The sequence below is a fragment of the Sturnira hondurensis genome, unplaced genomic scaffold (genome assembly GCF_014824575.4).
Source record: "Sturnira hondurensis isolate 20B ecotype Veracruz unplaced genomic scaffold, ASM1482457v3 Scaffold0000780, whole genome shotgun sequence".
Classification (NCBI taxonomy): domain Eukaryota; kingdom Metazoa; phylum Chordata; class Mammalia; order Chiroptera; family Phyllostomidae; genus Sturnira; species Sturnira hondurensis.
This window is the reverse complement of record NW_028073411.1, coordinates 20,910,048-20,929,740: the sequence shown is the minus strand read 5'-3', so window position 1 is coordinate 20,929,740 and position 19,693 is coordinate 20,910,048. Positions and strand designations below refer to the sequence as shown.

The 19,693-nt window shown below is 62.9% G+C and overlaps 2 protein-coding genes across 6 annotated transcripts in view; both read left to right on the top strand.

Annotated features, from left to right (window-relative positions):
- The first annotated feature begins 905 nt into the window (after positions 1 to 905).
- Positions 906 to 8,302, top strand: TRABD (TraB domain containing). Of its 5 annotated transcripts, none has more exons than XM_037049045.1 (10): positions 906 to 988; positions 5,396 to 5,462; positions 5,805 to 5,937; positions 6,209 to 6,375; positions 6,578 to 6,718; positions 6,868 to 6,978; positions 7,053 to 7,192; positions 7,475 to 7,647; positions 7,724 to 7,835; positions 7,962 to 8,302. In XM_037049045.1, the coding sequence occupies exons 2-10, from the start codon at positions 5,430 to 5,432 to the stop codon at positions 8,137 to 8,139; spliced, it is 1,188 nt and encodes a 395-aa protein (XP_036904940.1). In that variant the 5' UTR covers positions 906 to 988; positions 5,396 to 5,429; the 3' UTR covers positions 8,140 to 8,302. The 5 variants fall into 5 exon arrangements, with proteins under 5 accessions (XP_036904940.1, XP_036904941.1, XP_036904944.1 ...); XM_037049046.1 differs by having other exon boundaries at positions 5,805 to 5,883; positions 7,962 to 8,139; XM_037049049.1 differs by lacking the exon at positions 906 to 988 and having other exon boundaries at positions 5,410 to 5,462; positions 5,805 to 5,843.
- Positions 8,303 to 12,900: 4,598 nt separating this feature from the next.
- SELENOO (selenoprotein O) overlaps positions 12,901 to 19,693 on the top strand; it is a 15,451-nt gene continuing 8,658 nt past the window's right edge. Inside the window, exons 1-3 of the mRNA XM_037049044.1 lie at positions 12,901 to 13,524; positions 17,756 to 17,959; positions 19,132 to 19,312. Coding sequence (XP_036904939.1) covers positions 12,944 to 13,524; positions 17,756 to 17,959; positions 19,132 to 19,312 — 966 coding nt within the window. The 5' untranslated portion in view covers positions 12,901 to 12,943. The remainder of the gene's footprint in view (positions 13,525 to 17,755; positions 17,960 to 19,131; positions 19,313 to 19,693) is intronic.

Genomic DNA, 19,693 nt, shown 5'->3' with positions numbered 1-19,693 from the left:
AAGATACCAGTATACCCAGTACGCCTTACCACCGGCAAGGCGCCAGGTCCCGTGCCTGGGTCGGCCCACCGAGGAGGAGCGGGGCTAGCCTGGAGGAGCGCAGCGGGGCCCGGCAGCCGGCCTAGGGACTCTCGGGCAAATGGCCGGGCCACCGGGCGTTCCCTTGCCCGCTCGCCCCCGCACCCCGAGGCCGCTGGCCGCTACCCGCTTGGCCCAAAGGGGACAAGGGTCCAGCGTTACGGGCTAGCCACGCCAGCTCAGGCGCTGGGGGGAGAGGAGGACCAGGGACCCTCCTCTGGCAACGGACCGAGGGCTCCAGCCCGCCGGGTCCAGCCGTCCTGAGGTCCCTCGGAGGGTTGGGGTCTCGGGACCCCAGCCGCAGCGCCAGGGGAAGGCCGGGGCATGGCCGGGGCGCAGTGTCGGCGCCCCTCCCCGCGCAGCCGGCGGCGCGTCGCAAGAGCTGATCCCGCCCACGTGGGTGCGCTGCAGAGCTCGAGCTCTCTGTTCCTCGCATCCCACCCGGGGTTGTTGTCCCGTTCGTTCTGCACCACTGGACGAAACGCCACTGTGGACACCGTACGAACATCATCCCCATTTTACAGACTGGAAGCTGCTGTCAGAGAACTTAATGGCGCTTCGCAAGGCCTTCCGGCTCGGGCGGCGGACCGGGGATGCGAAGTTGTGTCACCAGAGCCGCGGCCTGAGTCCTAGGACCGGAGTCCTCTGGGCTCAGCGGCACTTTTTCTCTCGCAAGGCCCTCTGGGAATTGTAGTCTTTGGGCGCTCACGCACAGCCCTCTGGGAAGTGTAGTCCGTAAGTGCGTCGCTCCGGTGCGCGGGCGGCGAGTGGAACTGCGTTTCCCGGCATGCCGCGCGCTCCGTGCCCGACCGCGGGCCTGTCCGGCCGCTCCGCCCCGCGGCCCCGGCCCGCCCCGTCCGGTGGGGCGACAAGCCGCATGGAGGCAGGCTGAGGAACGTCGCCCGCCTTGGTACGTCGCGCCGGTCTGGGGCGGGGGGTGGAGTGGGCGCGGCAGCGGGGGTCGCCAGGGCCCGGGAGGCGCAGCCGGGGAGGGGGCGGGGTCCTCGCGCTACGGGGACATCGTCTCGCGGGGACCCGGCCCGTCCCGGCGGCGGCCTCGAGCGCTGGCGGAGCGAGGCGGTGCTGCCATATGGCGAGGGAGCCCGAGGACCCGGTGACCGTCTGGGCTCGCCTCGTTTCTGGGGAGCAGCCTTGTCGAGATGTAACTTACGTGCCACAAAGTTCGCGTCTGCGTCTTGGTGGAAAAGGGCCTAAGAGAGGGAGTCGGGGCTGCCGGGGCAGACGCACGTCACAGCCTCTAGAATCTCGCGGGGAAGCCCTCAGCTGACTTAGGAGATCGGGACAAGCTCTTTAGGGACTGACTGAGTGTGTCCGAGGGAATCCTTCGGAGAGAGAGGTTCCGGGCTTACTGTGCTCCTGGGCCCTGGGCCCCACGGGGTTCCCTATGGCTTTTGCGGCTCCTGCCGCCCCTTGCCCTGACCCTGGGGTCCCCCCGTCAGCCTTGCAGGACGGCCGCAGTGCTGCGTGTCTGAGGCTGCTGGACAAAACTGCCAGGGGAGGGCCGGGCCGGTCTCCCCAGTGCCCTGCAGTGGTGGTCAGTGTGGGCACCAGCTCTGGACAGGTTCCAGGAGGGCCGGCCAGGTGTGCTGGACAAGGAGCCGTTTAGGCCTCTAGCTCTGGCTGGAGTTGGCGGTGTCTTCCGCAGGGATCCCAGAGTTTGCCACACCTCCCTCAAGCAGGAGCCACCAGGCCCTGGGCTTCTCCAGTGGCCCAGGCTCCAGAAGGGGGCACAGGGTGGGCTTTGGGCCACACCCTGCTGTCTCCCAGCCAGTCAGTCCTTTTGCTGATCTGTCCAGTCTGGGACCCTTGGCTTTCTGAGCCCAGAGAGTTGACTGGGAGATGAGTTTTTCTGGAAACTGCATTTGGCACTGGTCAGCCCATGGGTGGCACTGGGAAGCCAAGCTGTCGTCTGGGAGCAGTTTCGGGGTGAGGGGGAGAACACAGGTGTCTCAGTCATCCTGGGGCCACAGGGAAGTCCACAGCTCTGGAGGCCGGAAGTCCAAGACCCGGCTGCCAGCTGCTTTCATGGCTGGGGAGGACCTTTCTCTTGGCTGTGGACAGCTGGCTGCTTCCCGCTATGTCCTCACATGGCTGGCTCTCGGGGGGCCTTGCCTCGTGGGCACTGATCCTACCATGGTCCTCCCTTCTGACCTCATCTGAGCCAACCACCTTCCAGGGACCCCACCTCCTGAAACCATCACAAGGGGGGTCAGTGCTTCCACACAGGAATGTGGGGATGGAATTCTGTCCCTAACAGTGGGGTTCAGGGGAGGGGACAGCTGCCTGGGCTGGACGGGTGGGAGCCTGTGGCCTGCCAGTCCCACAGCAAGCTGCCTGATGTCCTCAGGCTCTGTCCTGTCACCATGCAACTTTGTCCCACATAGGACAACTGAGTGTGTCCCTCTGGTTTGTGTCCCAGGGCTCCACACCCTGGGTGGGCCCCTGAGGGAAGAGGGGCTCCACCTGCTGTTTGAGTCAGCGCCTGCAGCAGCGAACTTGCCGAGACAGGTCCTCTCAGGTTGTCGGGAATTCCCATGGAGTCGGAGCTTGTTTTCCCGGAAGCATGTGGGCGATCCCACTGCCCTTGTCTGGGGGGGTTATAACTTCCAGAACCAGGCTTGGGGCTGGCCCTCTGCCCACGAGGAGCAGCTGGAGAGCAGCTGTTTCAGTGTGTCCTGTGCCCACAGGTTTTGCCCCAGGAGGGGCGCCCAGAGGGGTCCCGAGTTCGTGGGCCAACATGGCGTCTCAGGGTGTCCTGCATTAGGGGGAGGCCCCACTGAGTGTGGACAGGTGGGACGGCAGAGTGGCTGCTCGAAGCGCCTGGGCCCTGGAGGCAGGAGCTGAGTCCAAGCGAGCACACGCGTCCTGCCCTGCCCCGGGCCACACAGCCCTGGGAGGCTGCCCTAGCCCCCGCTGACCCTGTGGCAGTCACCTGCAGCAGGGTGCTGGCAGGTGGCAAACCAGCTGGCCTCCCGCCCACCCTGGCCGTGCTCCGTGGACAGGAGTGAAGACCAGGTGCGGCAGCGGCGTCCTCCTGCAGTGTGCTGGGCTCCGAGTTCTGCCTCAGTGGGGCCTGGGCTCTGCATCCTGGGTCTAGGGGAGCACTTGATGCCCCCTTGCGGGTGTCTGCCAGGGTGTGCTGGCCGCTGCGGTGTGCAGTGGTGAGAGGAACTGCTGGGGCCCCTCGGCCCAAGGTTTCAAGGCAGGAAACGGGGAGGGGGGGGGAGGCTCACTGGCCCTAGCGGCTGGTGCAGGAGATGGAGGCTGGGCCCTCCGCTCCCTCCAGGCAGCTGGGACAGGCTTGGGGCCCAGCCACACATGTCCAGAAATGCACACAGGGAGCAGGGAGAGGGGTGGAGGGGTACTACCCCACCTGAGTCATATCTTGCGTGGGTGTCGCCAGGGCCCACCAAGGGCAAGGTCTGAGGGAGAGAGAGAAAGAGACCCTTCTTGGGGTCGGACTCGGTGCTGATGGGCCTTGGTGGCCTTCCGGCCCGACCCTACCTCTGGGGAGCAGCTGCTTAAAGGGACCCAGGTCCTGGTGCTGCAGTGGGGTAGCCCGGCCACCACGGCGTTTGAAGCCTGGCTGTGGCCATATGGGCCCTGCCTGCCTGGCCCCCACAGGCTTCCGAGGGTGGGTCTGGCTGAGGGTGGGTGAGGGCACAACCCAGCCTGACGGCCATCAAAGGTTTGAGGCAGCGTGGTGGCCTTCTGCCTGGTGGCTGTTGGCAGTATGTTTCTGAACTTGCTGCTTCCCGACCAGAGCAGGGTGAGGACGATCCTGTCCCGCTGTGCCTTTGGCCGGCCCAGGAATCTGGGCGGGGAAGCCCCACTGCAGCGAAGGCCTGGCTTCCTGTCCGTTCTGGCTGGTGCCCGCCCAGGGGAGAGCTTTGCCCTGTGAAGCTGGGTGGAGGTGCTGGGAGGGGCGCGGCCCCGGTTAGCCATTGTCCTCAACCAGGTGCCCTGGTGTTCCTACCAGAGGGACACCGGCAGGAGGCTGAGCTGGGCTCATCTGAGACAGCTCCCCTTGCTGTTCCTCCTACTGCAGACAGTGAAACGGAAGCCCCCAGGGGCCCTGAGCTGCCGGGTCCCAGCAGGCCGGGCACAGGAGCCCTCTGTGTCGCACTTGTTGTCCCTGTCACTCATTTTTATTCTGAGTCGTGGAAGCTTTAACAAGCACCGCAATAGTGAGCCTGGGCACTGCTGCAGCCCTGTGGGCCCCGTGCGTGTCCTGCAGGGGTGGCTGCGGAGGCACGTCCCAGAGGTCAGTTTGAAAGGCACGTCCGACAGGCTCCGGGCCAAACCACGGTACTGCACAACTGGAGTCGAACGACAACAGCTCCTTCTGGGACAGTCCAGAAGGAGTCACTTGCCCGGTTTCTGCAGGGGCTCTCACCTCTATTCAGTGTTCTCCTCGAGCCTTTTCCACGTCTGTGTGCCGGCCGGCGGGGCCCTGGCTCCGTCAGGCACTGGAGGGGCTCTCCGCAGCCTCGGGGCAGTGGGGCCCTGTGACAGCCAGGTGGCCAGATGCGCGCGCCGCTCCTGCAGCCCTCACACCAGAGTCCCCGAGGAAGGCCCATGTCCCGGGTGCCGCATCCCAAAGCGCCCCTGGCCCATGTCCCCATCCCAGGAGCCTCAACAGCCCTCCGTCCATGGCTCCCCGCCCGTGGTCTGGGCCTGATTCCTTCGTCCCACCCCACCCGAGTCCCCTGAGTGCCTGGCCCCTTTCTGGGGGGCAGCACGAGTGGCCGGCACACCACCAGGGTCTCGTCGGGGTTTCTAGGGCTCTTCACGTTCGCGCTTCCTTCCTCCAGCCTGGCGAGCAGCTGGACTCCGAGCCTCCCAGATCTGTCCCAACACCTGTGTGCACGCGGCTGATGGCATGGCATCGTGTCACTCGCACTCAGCGTAGACGGTAGCCTGGGCTCTGTCCCCAGGCCCTGGGACAGCCTCTGGGGGCCCAGCCCTGGTGTGACCGGCACGCACGTCTCCTGCTTGTTTCTCTCCTCTCGGGGAGCTCTGGGGACTGTGTTTTCATCCAGAGTCAGAAAGGAGCCCTGTCTGCCCGGCTACCGTCTCCCTCTTCCGGCTGGACAGGCGGTGGGGTGGCGAGCCGGAGCTGCAGGGCTGGCCTGTGTGTGGTGGAGTCTCTCACCTGCAGCGTCTGGCCCTGGGGACTCTGGGAGCTGGTGCTTCGGGGCAGGAGGCGTCAGTCCCAGCCCGGCTCCCTGAAGACGGCCGACTGGGCCTGTGGTGGCCGGAGCTCCGGGTGAGGATGCATGCCGTGTCTCCTCAGGCTTCACTGGTCGCGCCGGAGCCTCCAGGCAGCCATGGAGGAGGGGGAAGAGCAGCCGCCGCAGGAGGTGAGAGGCCAGGGGGTCGGGGGCGGCAGCCGGGGGCGGGGCCTGTTTCCTGCCCAGCCTCGGGTCTGACCAAGCCAGCTTCTCCGTGGGGGCCCAGAAGATGCCCCGCAGCGTGGCCCTGGGTCACTCCGGCTGCCTCTGTGTGTGGAAGAGCTTCATGGCGCTTTTGCTGGGCAGGCGGCCCCTGGAGTGACTGTCATGCAGAGCTTTCCGTCCTGGGGGATGAGTGGACCTTGGGCCCAAGAGTACACGGGCAGCACACGAATGGGGCCGACATCTAGAGCTCAGGCAGCCCCCAGGGGGATGGGCACCCCCACCCAAACCCACCCCTTCCCCCTGCAGGCCAGCGTGGAACCCACTGAGACCCCAGGAGCTTCGGAGGTGGTGCCCAGGGTGCTTCCCGGAGAACCCCAGAACCTGTGTTTGTGTCCCCAAGAACACTCAGTGCTGGGCAGCAGGGGTGGACAGCTCCCAAGTTGGTGGTGACGGGCCCGGCCGCCCTGGGGCACTGGGGGGGCCCTGAGCCCAGTGGGGTGAGCAGAGCCACAGCCGGCTCCCTGGTGGACAGCTGTCCCGGGTGTGGCCCCGAGGGAGGGGTCTGCTGGTGAGCGAGGCTGCTGGCCTTGAGTGTGCGCTGCAGTGCGTCCAGGCCCCGAGGGGCCCCTTCAGATGGTGTCCCCCCCGGTCCCATGTGCATCTGGGCTTCACAGTCGGCACCGCCCAAGCTGGGCCTTGTGTCCTTGCAGCTGACGTGGACGCCTTCAACCTCCTCCTGGAGATGAAGCTGAAGAGGCGGCGAGAACGGCCCCACCTGCCACGCACGGTGACTGAGCTGGTGGCCGAGGACGGGAGCAGGGTGTACGTGGTGGGCACGGCCCACTTCAGTGACGACAGCAAGAAGGATGTTGTGAAGGTGACAGCGGCTGTGCTGGTCGGAGCCCAGGCAGGGCCGGGCCTCCCCGTGCGCGCTCTCTCCTGGGGCGGGCGAGCCTGTTCCGGGACTTTCTCCTTTCAGTTGCTTAAAGAACTGCGTGGTCGCCACAGTCCCTGAGCCACGCGGGGCCGCCCTGGGGCGGGGGTGTGGGGCGGGCCCCGGGTGACGGCTGTCCTTGCAGACCATCCGGGCGGTGCAGCCGGACGTGGTGGTGGTGGAGCTCTGCCAGTACCGCGTGTCCATGCTGAGGATGGACGAGCGCACGCTGCTGCGGGAGGCCCAGGAGCTCAGCCTGGAGAAGCTGCAGCAGGCGGTGCGGCAGGTGCGCCTGCCGGGGGCCCGAGGCCCAGGTGGCCCCCTGGGGGCCTGCCCGGGGGAGGCTCCCCGGCGGGGGCGGGGGGGGGGCGCCCTGCGCGGCCCGGCCCCCAGCAGCTGAGCTCCCAGTGGCTGACTCGGGCCGTCCGCCTGCAGAACGGCCTCATGTCTGGGCTGATGCAGATGCTGCTGCTGAAGGTGTCGGCCCACATCACCGAGCAGCTGGGCATGGCCCCTGGCGGCGAGTTCAGGGAGGCCTTCAGGGAGGTGAGCCTGGGGCTGGGGCTCGGGGCCGCCCTGGGGCCTGGGGCTGCCCCTGCCAACCCTGATCTCCGTCCCAGGCCAGCAAGGTGCCCTTCTGCAAATTCCACCTGGGGGACCGGCCCATCCCTGTCACCTTCAAGAGGGCCATCGCGGCGCTCTCCTTCTGGCAGAAGGTCAAGCTGGCCTGGGGCCTGTGCTTCCTGTCGGACCCCATCAGGTAGGGCTCCCCTGGCCTCCCAGCCAGCAGTCCCTGCCCAGTGTCTTGGGGGTGCCCACAGAATGACAGGAGTCTGCAGAGTTCCGGCCCGGACGTGGCCAGACCGTGGCCAGACCGTGCCGTGAGGCCTGGCCCTCTTGCCCTTGGCTGAGCCCCCAGCGGGGCCTCCCCGGCCCTCCCTTGCACCGCAGCCCGAGCAACAGGGTCTCCGCCTGGGGGAAAGCACCAGCCTGGGCTGGCGCCCCGTCCCCAGGGGCTGGCAGCACACCCTTCTGCCCCCAGCAAGGACGACGTCGAGCGCTGCAAACAGAAGGACCTGCTGGAGCAGATGATGGCGGAGATGATCGGCGAGTTCCCCGACCTGCACCGCACCATCGTGTCCGAGCGCGACGTCTACCTGACCTACGCGCTGCGGCAGGCCGCCCGGCGCCTTGAGCTGCCGCGCTCCTCTGATGGTGACAGTGGCGGGCCTGGGGGTGCCCTGGGAGCCTGTCGCTGAGGGCTGGGCACTGACAGGCTGCTCCCCCACAGCTGAGCCCAGGAAGTGCGTCCCCTCTGTGGTGGTGGGCGTCGTGGGCATGGGCCATGTCCCTGGCATCGAGAAGAACTGGACCACAGACCTCAACATCCATGAGATCATGACGTGAGTGCCACCTGCCCGCCCTGAGTACTGAGCTGGGCCGGGTGTGGGGACTGTGGGGGGCACAGCAGCGCCGGGGCTGGGGCCCGCATTTCCTGAACCAGACCCAGCCCGCCCTCCCTCCCCCAGCGTCCCCCCGCCATCCATCTCCGGCAGAGTGTCCTGGCTGGCCTTGAAAGTTGCCTTCGTGGGCCTGCTGGGCTACGGCCTGTACTGGATGGGGCGCCGCACCGCCAACCTGGTCTTGTCCCTGCCTGCCACCCAGTACTGCCTGCAGAGGGCGTCCTCAGCCCGGCCGAGCAAATAGGAAGGACTCAGGGAGCCACCACGCCTGAGTGGCCGCACTGGCTGAAGGGCTGAAGGGCTGAAGGGCCTGCCCCAAGGGGCTCCTGGATGCCCCCCCCATGGGGTCCAGGCCCAGCCTCGCCTGCCTCCCTGACCCACCCAAATAAAGAATCATTTAACTGCTCCGAGCTCAGGTTTCCCAGACCCCTCCCCCCGGGGGCGATCATGGGGTTCCTCCACATCAGGGCAAGGGCCGGGGGCGGGGCTGAGGTGTGCGCGGCCCCCTGTGCTGCCGGGCGACAGGCCTCGGTAAATCATGGCTGGTCGGCCCCTCCCTCACTGTGCCTTTGAGCTGGGTGCCCAAGGCAGGAGCAGGCCTGTGGGTTCTGCCGCGGGATTGGGAAAGTGTGGCGCCCACAGACCTGGCCTGGCCCTGGGGGTGCCCCAGGGAGCCCCGTGGCTGAGCCCGGTGGCCCCGGATGTGTATAAGCACTGCTCTGCCTGCAGAGATTGTGTGTTTTGGGCTTTTTTAAATTTCTGAAATTTTTCTACTCAGGAAATTTTAACTTAAAAACTGAAGCAGACGTCACAAAACACCAGCCTTATGTCTGGTGTGGACAGGGAAGGTCTCGGTCCTGAGGGGCAAGTGTGGGGCAGGGTTGGCCTTGGCTGCGGGCCCAGACACGGCCCCTCCAGCTGCCCCCTCCATCTGCTTCCTGCCCAAGGACACCAGGAGTGGGGGTCGGCCTCCTGTGCACCTGGTGGGGTCCCCTCCATGGCACGCTCCCGCCAGCGTCCCTGTGTGCCAGCAGGTGCTCGCCCCTTCCTGTGTGCCCACCTCAGGGTGGCCAGCCCCACACAGCCCTGGCACCTCAGCCATTACTGGTGCCTGTGGTCACTTGGTTTGGGTCGTCCGTCTGCACCACGGCCCATGCAGCTGGCTGGGCCACAGCTGATTGTGCTGACCCCGTGTCCGTCCAGATACGGTTACGTCCCGGCATGAGCTGGGCCTGGGCGCCCCGTGCGGGACCGTGTCCTTCTTGTCACTCCCGCTTGTGTACGTGTTCCTTGGAAACAAATAAAAGCTAATTTTCGAAGCTCCTGTTATGTATGAAAGTGGGACAGGGGTGTCCACGGTGAGCTGGGGGGCAAGACGCTGGGGGATGTCATGCCGCCACCCGAGAGGGCACAGGTGCAGACCCCAGGCCAGTGAGGGTGCTGGCCAGGGGGGAGTGCTCTCCGAGGACACGCCAACCCTGGCAGGTGAGGGGGTGGGGTCCAGTGAACAAAAAGTTCATGGAGGCCCAGCCACTCCCACCTACTGAGAAAGACCACAGTGAGCACAGGGTGGCTTGGGCATCTGCAGGCCGGTGTCGGGGGAGCTTGGCTGGTGGGGTTCTGGGGTGGGCCCTGCCCCCCGTGATGCCTGTCCTGTCCTGGACCTTGCTGCTCTCTGCTGCAGCCCCGGGGCAACACCAAAGTCCAGGAAGAGGGGCCAGCAGGCCAGTGGGTCCCACTAACCCAAGTTGGGCTGGGGGTCTCAAGGCTCCCAAGCTGGGGTCTTCTTCCATAGGTCCAGGTGGTGCGGCTGGAACAGATCTGGTGCATGCTGGGCAGGCTCTGATCTCTGACCCCTCACCCACAGGTCTGCACCATGAAGGCCTCTTAGTTCCCATGAGGACCTGCCTTGGGGAAGGACAAGGTCCTGCTGTAGTCCTGTGTTGGGAGGGCCCGGCTGGGCTTGGGGCAGCACCCAAGTGCCCAGCTAGGAGGAGGAAGGCAGGGAAGCCACGGCTGACCCTGCAGGCACCACAGGTGAGGCCCCTGCTGGACACGCTGGGGAGAAGTGGTGTCCGCAGCTGAGGGGATGGTGGCTACCCATCTGCCGGGACCCAGCTTGTGTTGGCTGCTGGGTTACCACAGCAGCCTGTGGGGGCTCCGGTCCAGTCTGCCTGAGAGCACTGTGCCTTCCCAGGCCCTGACCCCTCCTGGCCCATATCTGCCACTGGGAGGAACCACTGTCAGATCTGGACAAACCACAGGGCTCCCAGTGGGGTGTACACCATCTGGCCAGAAGGAGCCAGCAACCCCTTCTTGGTGAGCAGCCTGTGGCATCGGGGGCAAGGAGACTGTGTGTGTTATCATGTGTAACAGCAAGAAGGGTCACTGTCCAAGGCTGGCAGGGAAGGGCTGGGCTGAGCGGCTCGCCTTCTGTGTCCATCTGAAGACCTCCGCCTGGGCACAGAGGTTTGCCGAGCCGTTTGTGGTCAGGAAAGGCTGAGAGACACCCAGACACCCACCTCTCAGGGGATGAACAAAGAAAGAGGCCCAGGACACAGGGCTCAGGGAAGCCAGGGAACCACGCAGCAGGGTGTGAACACGCATCAAACCGTGGGCAGCAGCTGTGGGCTCTCACCCTACTTCTGGGCATTTGCATTTATTTTTATTTTTTTAAAGATTTTATTTATGTATCTTTAGAGAGGAAGGGAAGGTGAGAAGGAGAGAAGTATCAATGTATGGTTGCCTCTCGTGAGTCCCCTGCTGGGAACTGGCCTGCAACCCAGGCATGTGCCCTGACTGGGAATCGAACTGCGATCGTGTGGTTCGCATTGGGCGTCTGCATTTATTACATCACAAGTGTGTGTTTTGTTGAGAAGCAGAGAAACAGTAAGGTTTCATTTTCTCAAATGAACAGAAAGGGGAGTGTGGACATTCCTTTTGGACAGGTGGGGCCAGCCTTCACACACTGCCGCCACCACTCCCAGGCTCTGTGGCCTGCAGACACAAAGCGGCTGGGTGGCCACTGGGATGGAGACCTGGGCAGGGAGAGGCGTTTGAAAGAGGCCGGCAGAGGCATCCACAGGGCTTGGGAGGCCCGGGAGGTGGCAGGTAGGAGGGCAGTGCTGCCTGCGGGCACAAGGGTGTTGTTGCCAGGCATCTGAGGTCCTTGTCCCTCTGTCCCCACCAGGGACACAGGGTGTGTGGGGGGGGAGGATTTGGCAGCTGTCATCACTCTGGCACTGGCTGGTGGTACAATGACCGTAGCCGGGTTGACCTCACAGGGCCACAGGGCCCGGGTAGAGGTGCACCTCTGGGACATGATGGGATGTGGGAAACCACACGTGGCCCGTGCGCTGCTCACGAGCACCACGGCGGACCACAAGGCTTAGGCCTGTAGGGAGCGAGCCTCACTGAGTGTCCAACCCGATTGTCTCCGTTCTTGTGGGTCAGAACAGGAGAGGGGCCCAGCCAGCCCAGCCCAGCCCAGCCCAGCCAGATCCTGTGCTGCCTCAGCAGCTCCCCAGAAGGGACAAGCCTGGGGAAGTCCAGGAGGCCAGAGGCTGGAGGGCCTGAGTAGACCTGCCAGAACCCTCAGCACCCTCCAGGTGTGCCCACTAGCCATGAGCTTGGTGAGGGCAGCCAGTGGGTCACAGAGCCTGGCACTCACTGGGCCTCTGTGATATCCATTCCCACCAGACTCAGAATGTGGGTAGGACGGTGGAGTGAGGGGGAGATAAGTCAGGAGGGCTGAGGCCTGGGATGCAGGGCAAGGTGCCACCCAGCTCCCCAGGCATTTAGGAAGGGGGCTGGGAACAGAGCATTCTGCCAGCAGGCCAGGGGGATAGGAGCTGTCTGGCTGCAAGGGTCCCAGGTCAGGCCAATCACCACACTGTCCCTGTCATCTGGGTGCCCCACCCCCACCCCACACAGAAGTTATTGCCAATGTCCATCTCATGGATGAGGACCCTGAGAGGGTGAGGGGTTCCCTGACCTCACCCAGTCAGCTGGGGGCAAGGCTGGTTCACAGAAGTCACAGAAGCCCACGTTGTGGACCCCGGGAGTGGCTCCTTGAAGTTAAGCATAGAATTCAGACCCGAGGGACTGTGAGTTTGCCAGGGGTCTCTGGCCCAGCTCCTGGTGGGGGAGGGGATTGGGAAACCCCTCCAAGGACCAGGCTGGCAGTGTCACGGATCAGCACATATTAGCGGGGCCGGCTCAGTGGAGCTCCTCTAAACACACTCCCGGAGTCTTTTCTGCAACCTTATCCCAACTCCTTACTTGGGGGCGGACCCTTCAAAGCCAGGCGACCCGCGCCCGCCCCACACCCCTGGGCATCTACGGAGAGTTCTCTAGGCCTGGGCCCAGCGCCGCTTCCCTGCAGCAGGAGAGACGGGAAGCCGGGGACGCACTAGCCCCACAGAGCAGCGCTGTGCGAGGAAACACGGGGTGATGCGGAGCAGGCGCTGGCAGGCGTGGAATCCCGCACACATGAAGGTGCAAAGGCCCTGCTGCTGGGAGGCCCCGGCCGGCTCTCCAGTTTGACTCCGCCCTGAGGCTCTTCCGGGCTCAGAATGGCCCTCACCGCCCCTCGGCCAGATCTGGAGAAACGCGGTCCCTCCGGTCCCCGTGCACTGCACTGCAGAGTACAACCAGGCCCGATCAACGGAATCACCCTCCTCGGGCGCTCAGCATGGACTGCTAGGTGTCTCCCGGGTGGCACTTCCAGGGACCTCCTAGCTGTTACGTCCGGGCAGGACGGCCGGGTCTCCTCTGCCCACCGCAGCCCCGAGCCGCAGCCTTGCGGACCTGGGCGCCAGCCGGAGGCCGGGGAGGCAGGACCCTAAGCAAACCCTTCCGGCACGGCCGCGGTGCCAAATCGCAGAAGCGGACTAAAGGACGACAGAACCAATCGAAATCAAACTTTTGTGGGCGCGTCCCGCGCAGGCGCGGCGGCAGACACCGCCCCTCCGGCTATTGGGCGGCGAGGCCCGTGGGGTGGGGCTTCCTGGCCCGGCCGAGACGTTTCCGCTGCAGTGGCGCCGCTTATGGCCTCGCTCAAACCCGCGGTCCGGCCGTCTCTCGCGGCCGCCCGCACCCTGTCGCCGCTTCTCGGTTGCCGCCCGTCACCGGCGCTCTGTTCCACCTCGGCCGCCGCCCACGGCGCCGCCATGGAGCCGGCGCCCCGTTGGCTGGCGGGGCTGCGCTTCGACAACCGCGCTCTGCGCGCGCTGCCGGTGGAGACGCCTCCGCCGGACCCTGAGGGCGCAGCGTCCGTGCCGCGGCTGGTGCCCGGGGCCTGCTTCAGCCGCGTGCGGCCCGCGCCCCTGCGGGAGCCTCGCCTCGTGGCGCTGTCGGAGCCCGCGCTGGCGCTGCTGGGCCTGGGCGCACCGCCCGCCGACGCCGCCGCCCGCGAGGCGCGCGAGGCCGAGGCCGCGCTGTTCTTCAGCGGCAACGCGCTGCTCCCGGGCGCCGAGCCCGCCGCGCACTGCTACTGCGGCCACCAGTTCGGCCAGTTCGCCGGGCAGCTTGGTGACGGCGCCGCCATGTATCTGGGCGAGGTGTGCACGGAGGCCGGTGAGCGCTGGGAGCTGCAGCTCAAGGGCGCCGGCCCCACGCCCTTCTCCAGGTGGGCGTCTCTCCAGGTGTGCGCGGGGGGACGGACAGGTGCCCAGAGTTCTCCCCCTGCATTGGGGCGAGATGTCACTCCGGAAAGTTCGAGCTAGGGACGGAGGACTCATGGGGTGGTAGCATCCTGGCGAAGGGAACAGCTGGTGGGGAGGTTCAGGCCCGGAAGCAGGCGCTGGGCCCGGCTCCTGCCCCGGCTGGCCTCAGCCCTGCAGAGCGGCTGACCTCTTAGCATGGCCAGGGCGCACGCTGTTCTCACAGACCTTCCGGGGACTTGAGCGCAGGGGAGCCGGGGCGACTTGACAGGCAAACTCCCAGCAGGCCTGGGCCCCAGCACCTCAGCCTCTTGCTGCGCCCAGGCCTGGCCCCTTCCCAGCAGAGGATACCGGCAGCAGGTACACCTCCACTCAGCCTTGGTGTCCTGCTCGGTGAGATGGAGGTTGTGCTCATTGTCTTCCCACATTTTCATTTTGTTCTTAGAGGAATGTCTAAGTCGTTGCAGACGCCTTACTGCGTGGGAGTGTCCTGGGCCAGGTCTGGCTCTCAAGTGCAAAGATCCAACCCTTTGGTTGGGTGCTTTCTAGATGAGGACTCTAGAAAAGGGGCAGAGCGTCCAGCCCCTTAATCTTACAAGGAGGGTGGAGAACATGACTGTTGTACGCCAGCCATTCCTGGGCTGCTGCCACTTTCCTTTTTCAATATAAAAAAGCAACAGTGTTTCTAGTCCAGCATGTAGGAAGCACGGAAATCTCCGGTTTGTTCCAACAAGTAGACAGTGGAACAAAATGACAAATCAACACTTAGCTCTGTAACAGAAGACAGGGCACACCTCCACCCCTAGGTCACAGAGACTGATGGGCAGAAACAGAATCACAACTTTCCAGAGTGCGGTGACCCTCGCAGAACCCTGTAAGTGATGGAGGCTCCGTGGACAGCTCACTTAAAAACTCCAGGGGGCCTGCCATGACAGGGGTGCCACAGTTCTGTGAGTTCCAGAACTGTATTTAAAAATACACATAACTCTATATGTATGGCTGATATGCTAGGAGAGAATTGACGAAAAGAGAGAAAAATGGAATCACTAAATGCTCAACTGAGACCACAAAAGGCAGAAAAGGAGTCGAAGACAAAAAGAAAACAAAAGGCAACAAACAAAATAATCACAGATGTGGTGGAATTTAATGCAAGTATGTCAATATCACCTTGAACATCAGTGGCCTAAATGCAACAATATTAATATTAAATTTAATATTAATATTAAAACATAAGAGGTTGTCAGAGCAGATAAAAAATTATGACCCCAATATATGTTGTCTGTAAGAAAGCCACTTAAAGATGTGTAAAGGTTAAAAGTAAACCCACCACGCTAATCAAAAGGAAAGCCAGGGCAGCTAAATTAATTCCAGACAGAGAAGACTTCAGAGCAAGGAAAGTCACGGGAAACAGGCACAGCGGGGACAGAAGGGGCCAGTGCTCTGGGAAGACACGACGGTCCCTGGTGTGCGTGCATGCACCGAACAGCAGAGTGCTGGCACACGTGAGACAGAACACGCATGAGACAGAAACAGCGGGGCTGCAAGGGAAAACACGTGAATCCAATATTAGTTTGGGACCTCAAAACCCGTCTATCAGAAATGGTCAGATGCAACAGCCAGAAAATCAGTAGAAGCGTAACTGAATTCAACTGCCCGTCAACCAGATGCTGCGATGGCCATCTCCAGACTCCTTCGCCCAGAGCGGCAAGCACATCCTCCTCAAGCTCAGGAGAACGTGCCCAGCAGGACATCCTGGGCCACAAACTCTCCTTAACAAATGGAAAAGGACGAGAAGCAGTGCTTGCTCTCAGACACAGTGGGATTAAACTGGAAATCCATAAGAGAAGAGAAGGAAGCTGGAAAAATCCCAAAGTACTTGGAGATTAGGATACACATATCTGAATAACATATGGGTCAAAGAGGAAATCTCAAGAGAGATTTTTAAATATTTTGAATGAAATGAAAATGAAAACAAAATTTGCGGGAAATATATAGCATTGAATGCAAATGTTAGTAAATAAGAGAGATCTAAAACTAATTATCTGTCTTTCACCTTAGGAAATTGGAAAAAGCAAATCAAATCCAAAGTAAGCAGAAAAATAGAAATTAGAGCAGAAACTGAAATAGGAAATAGAGAAAATCAACTAAACCAAAAGCTGATTTTTTAAAAAGGTTTTATTTATTTTTTAGAGAGAAGGGACAGGGAGACAGAAATATCATTGCGCTGGCCCACAGCCCAGGCATGTGCCCTGACTGGGAATCGAACCAACGCCTTTCCAGTTCACAGTCCAGCGCTCAGTCCACTGGGCCACACCATCCAGGGTCCAAAGCCTGTCCTTTGAACAGAGGAGTAAAATCAGTGATCCTGTAGCCAGGCTCACTGAGAGAAACAAAGGACACAAAGTACTAGTGACAACAGTGGAAGGAGGGCATCACTATGGACCCCAGGGCACCGAGAGGACAGGGGTGTCCAGAGCCCCTCTGTGCCCATACGCTGATGATGGCAGGGTGCTACGGGCCACATCCCTGAAAGACGCAACTTGCCAACACTCAGGAGGAGAGACAACGGGACAGGCCTAGAGCTGCTTGTTCCAACAGTGAAGAACCTTCCACAGCAGGAAGCCCCAGGGCCAGGCGGGGCCCTGTGGGTCCCCACACGCGCCAGGAGAATCGGTGCCAGTTCTGCACAATCCCCCTCCGAGTCTGGGGGCGGAGGGGAGACATCCTGACTCATCCCGGGAAGCCAGCGTGACCCCAATGCCAAATCCGGACCAAGAAACAGAAAATGGCAGAGCGGGATCTCCAGTGAAGACAGATGTACCGTCTTCAACAGTTTTGGTAAATCGAGCCCAACACTGTGTGAGGGGAATTGCACCCCACGACCACATGGGGTTTGTCTCAGGGACACAGCTGCTCCAGCGGTCAGACGTCAGTCATGCGACCTGTCCCATCACCGGGCCGTAGGGGAAAACGGTCATCTCAACAGTGGCAGGGGAAGTGTGACGAGACTGAACACTCCGAGTAGGGGAGTGTCCTCAACTTGACACAGAACCCGCAGCCAACAACTACTCAGGCACAGTGCCTGTCGCCACTGCCGCCCAGCATTATACTGGGCGGCCTAGTTAAAGCAATGAGGTAAAGAGGGGGCTCAGCCCTGGCCGGTGTGGCCCAGTGGGCTGAGTGCCCACCTGTGAATCTAAGGGTCACCGGTTCAGTTCCCAGTCAGGGCACAGGCCTGGGTTGTGGGCCAGGTCCCCAGTGGGGGGTGTGAGACGGGCAGCTCACGTTGATGTTTCTCTCCCTCTCTTCATCCCTTCCCCTCTCGCTAAAAATAAATAAATACATTTTTTTAAAAAAGAAAGTAGCTTTTTAAAAGAAAAGACATGGAGGAAACGAGCTCAGATGACTGAGTGCCAGTCTGCAAGGCCGTCACGCACTGCACTTCCAACTCGGAGGTTCCGGAACAGGCAACACCTGTGGCGACAGAGAGGCCATGGGCTGCAGGGAGGGAGGGACAGGTGGCACAGGGGACATTCAGGGCAGCGAGGCTCCGCGACACCCATGGTGAGAGCACGTCCTTACACATTTGTCCTGCCCCAAAGAGTGCAGGTCATCGATGTGACTCTGAACTGGGGGGCGTGGGGCCTGTCTGTGGGCTCACCAGTCCCAAGGAGTCACCTGGCAGGGAGGCTGAGCGTGTGGGGGTGCCGGGGGAGTGGGAGACCTCTGTGCCTTCCGCTCAAGTCTTCATGAACCTAAAACTGTTCTGGAAAGTAGTCTTATTAAAAATGACAGAGACTTAGTGTAAAAAATCTCGAGGTCGCACAAGGCCGTCCCAGGCGGCCTGAGGTCCTTCCCCCACTACAAGTGATGCTGCTGTGGGTGCATTATTGTCCAGTGAGTGTTTTTGTAAAATAAATGCATGAAAACAACTAAGTCCACGGGTGTGTGTGAGTGTGGGGTGATGAGCAGGCCGGGCCCTGTGTCCTTGACCTTCAGCTTCAGGCCAAAGGCCTGTTGGCACTGTGGCTCTGAACCTGGGGTGGCGTTGGGGCTTGTCCTGACTTGGTGTCCTGTAAGAAGGATTTTTAGTGATGTTACAGCTACCCCTGATGTTAGGGTGCTTTCTCACGGTCCCCGCCCTCTGCCCCCGAACCTCGGTGTGGAGCGCTCAGTGACCCCCAGGTGTGCCCCCAGACAGGCCGATGGCCGCAAGGTCCTGCGGTCCAGCATCCGGGAGTTCCTGTGCAGCGAGGCCATGTTCCACCTGGGGGTCCCCAGCACGCGGGCTGGCACCTGTGTCACCTCCAAGTCCACAGTCGTGCGCGACGTGTTCTACGACGGCAACCCCAAGCCTGAGCCGTGCGCAGTTGTGCTGCGGATAGCACCCACCTTCCTCAGGTACTGTGGCTCCTGTGGGCCTGCCCACGCGTGTACGGTCCCCCTGTTACAGGGGACATCCTCGGGCAGCTCAGGCACATGTCTGGGGCCCAGCCCATGAAGGGGACGCTTTGATCCATCAGGTGGGACTTCCCAGCAGCAGGCACCTGGTGTTCTCTGGGTCAGAGGTCCTGTCCCGCGTGGGGACAGCTGAGCCCTGGCTGCCCACTGCCCTCATGTGAGTCCCTGTTGCCACTGGAAGAGCTGGCCGGGTAGTGCCCAGAAGCACCAGAGGGGTGCGGGGCCTCAGGCCGTTAGAAGTCGGGCTTCCAAGCAGGGGTGTGGAAAGGGGGTGGACGGCTCTGTGTGCTTGGCGTCTGACAGGAGCCACGTAAAACTCATCAGGAAAGCGGCCTCACTTAGTCACTCTGAGAAAGGGGCTTCTGCCTGGTGCGCCTGTGGTCTGCACACCCTCTCACTGACCCGGCTCCTTTCTGGCTCTGTCTCTGATGTGATGTCACCGGGTCATGTGGCATCAAACCCAGAGCTGTCAGAAGGCCATGGGGCCACATTGACCCTGAACACGCATGTCACAGCACCCAAGATGGCTCCGCTACCGCTGGGCCGGTCCCTTTGTCACGTGGGGATGGCAGGGGCCAGGGCAGGGGCCAGTCTAGTCCCCAGAGACTTGGGGTTCCCCCCACGGTGGCACCACCGGTATTTCGACCCATCACGGTGCTGCGGGGCCATCCTGGCCCTTGTCAGGTGTTGGGCAGCATCCCTGGCCTCCGCCCACCGGCTGCTAACATCTCCAGACCGCCCTTCATGTCCACCAGGGGACAAAGTGCCTGCAGCGGGGAACTGGGCAGTGAGTGTCCTGCCTGTCACTGCACTACAAAGGGATGCCAGTGACAGATATGCCCCTAGGTGTGGGCAGATGAGCACACAGCCCTTCCTGTCGGGTGAAGTCGGGGGACAGTGTCAGCTGTGGCCTTTCTGGGCCGTGTGGAACTCGCCTGGGGAGAACTGAGAGGAGGGTGCCCCCACTGGTGTGGCGCAGGTCAGGGCGTCCGGTCCTCCCACTGCTGGCCGTGGGTCTCGTGGCCTCATGGCCCGGCTTCCCCCTCTTCCTTTTCTTCCTGGGGGGGCGGGGGCACACAGCTAACCTGTTGAAGATACTGGTCTCCCTCCAGGTTTGGGTCCTTCGAGATCTTCAAGCCCGAGGACGAGGACACGGGGCGTGCAGGCCCCAGCGTGGGGAGGAACGACATTCGAGCGCAGATGCTGGACTATGCGATCGGCACTTTTTACCCTGAAATCCAGGCCGCTCATGCCAGCGACACTGTGCGGAGGAATGCCGCCTTCTTCCGCGAGGTGGGTTCCTGGGGGTCTGCCCGCCCGGGGAGAGACCCTGGGGCAGGGCTCCGTCCACCGGAAGCGGCCCGCGCCGCGCGGCTCGCTCTGGGCCCCCTGCTACTGCCCTCCTCTCCTTCTGTCCTTGCTGGGCCGGGCGGGGCCGGGCGGGGCCGGCCGGGCCGGGCCGGCCGCCCTCGAGCGCAGTCCCACCTGCCACAGGCTGTCTGGTGGTGGCGGCGCTGTCTCTCCGTCTCTCCATCAGTGAGGCTGAGGGGATGGTGCTGCCCGGGCCTGGAACGTCCCAGCCTCAGGCGAGGCGTGGCCCGTGCGGGCCAGGGTCTGGGCGCGGGGCAGTGGGGAGCGGCTTGTGGGCCCCCGCTCTCCCTGTGGCCGGCATGT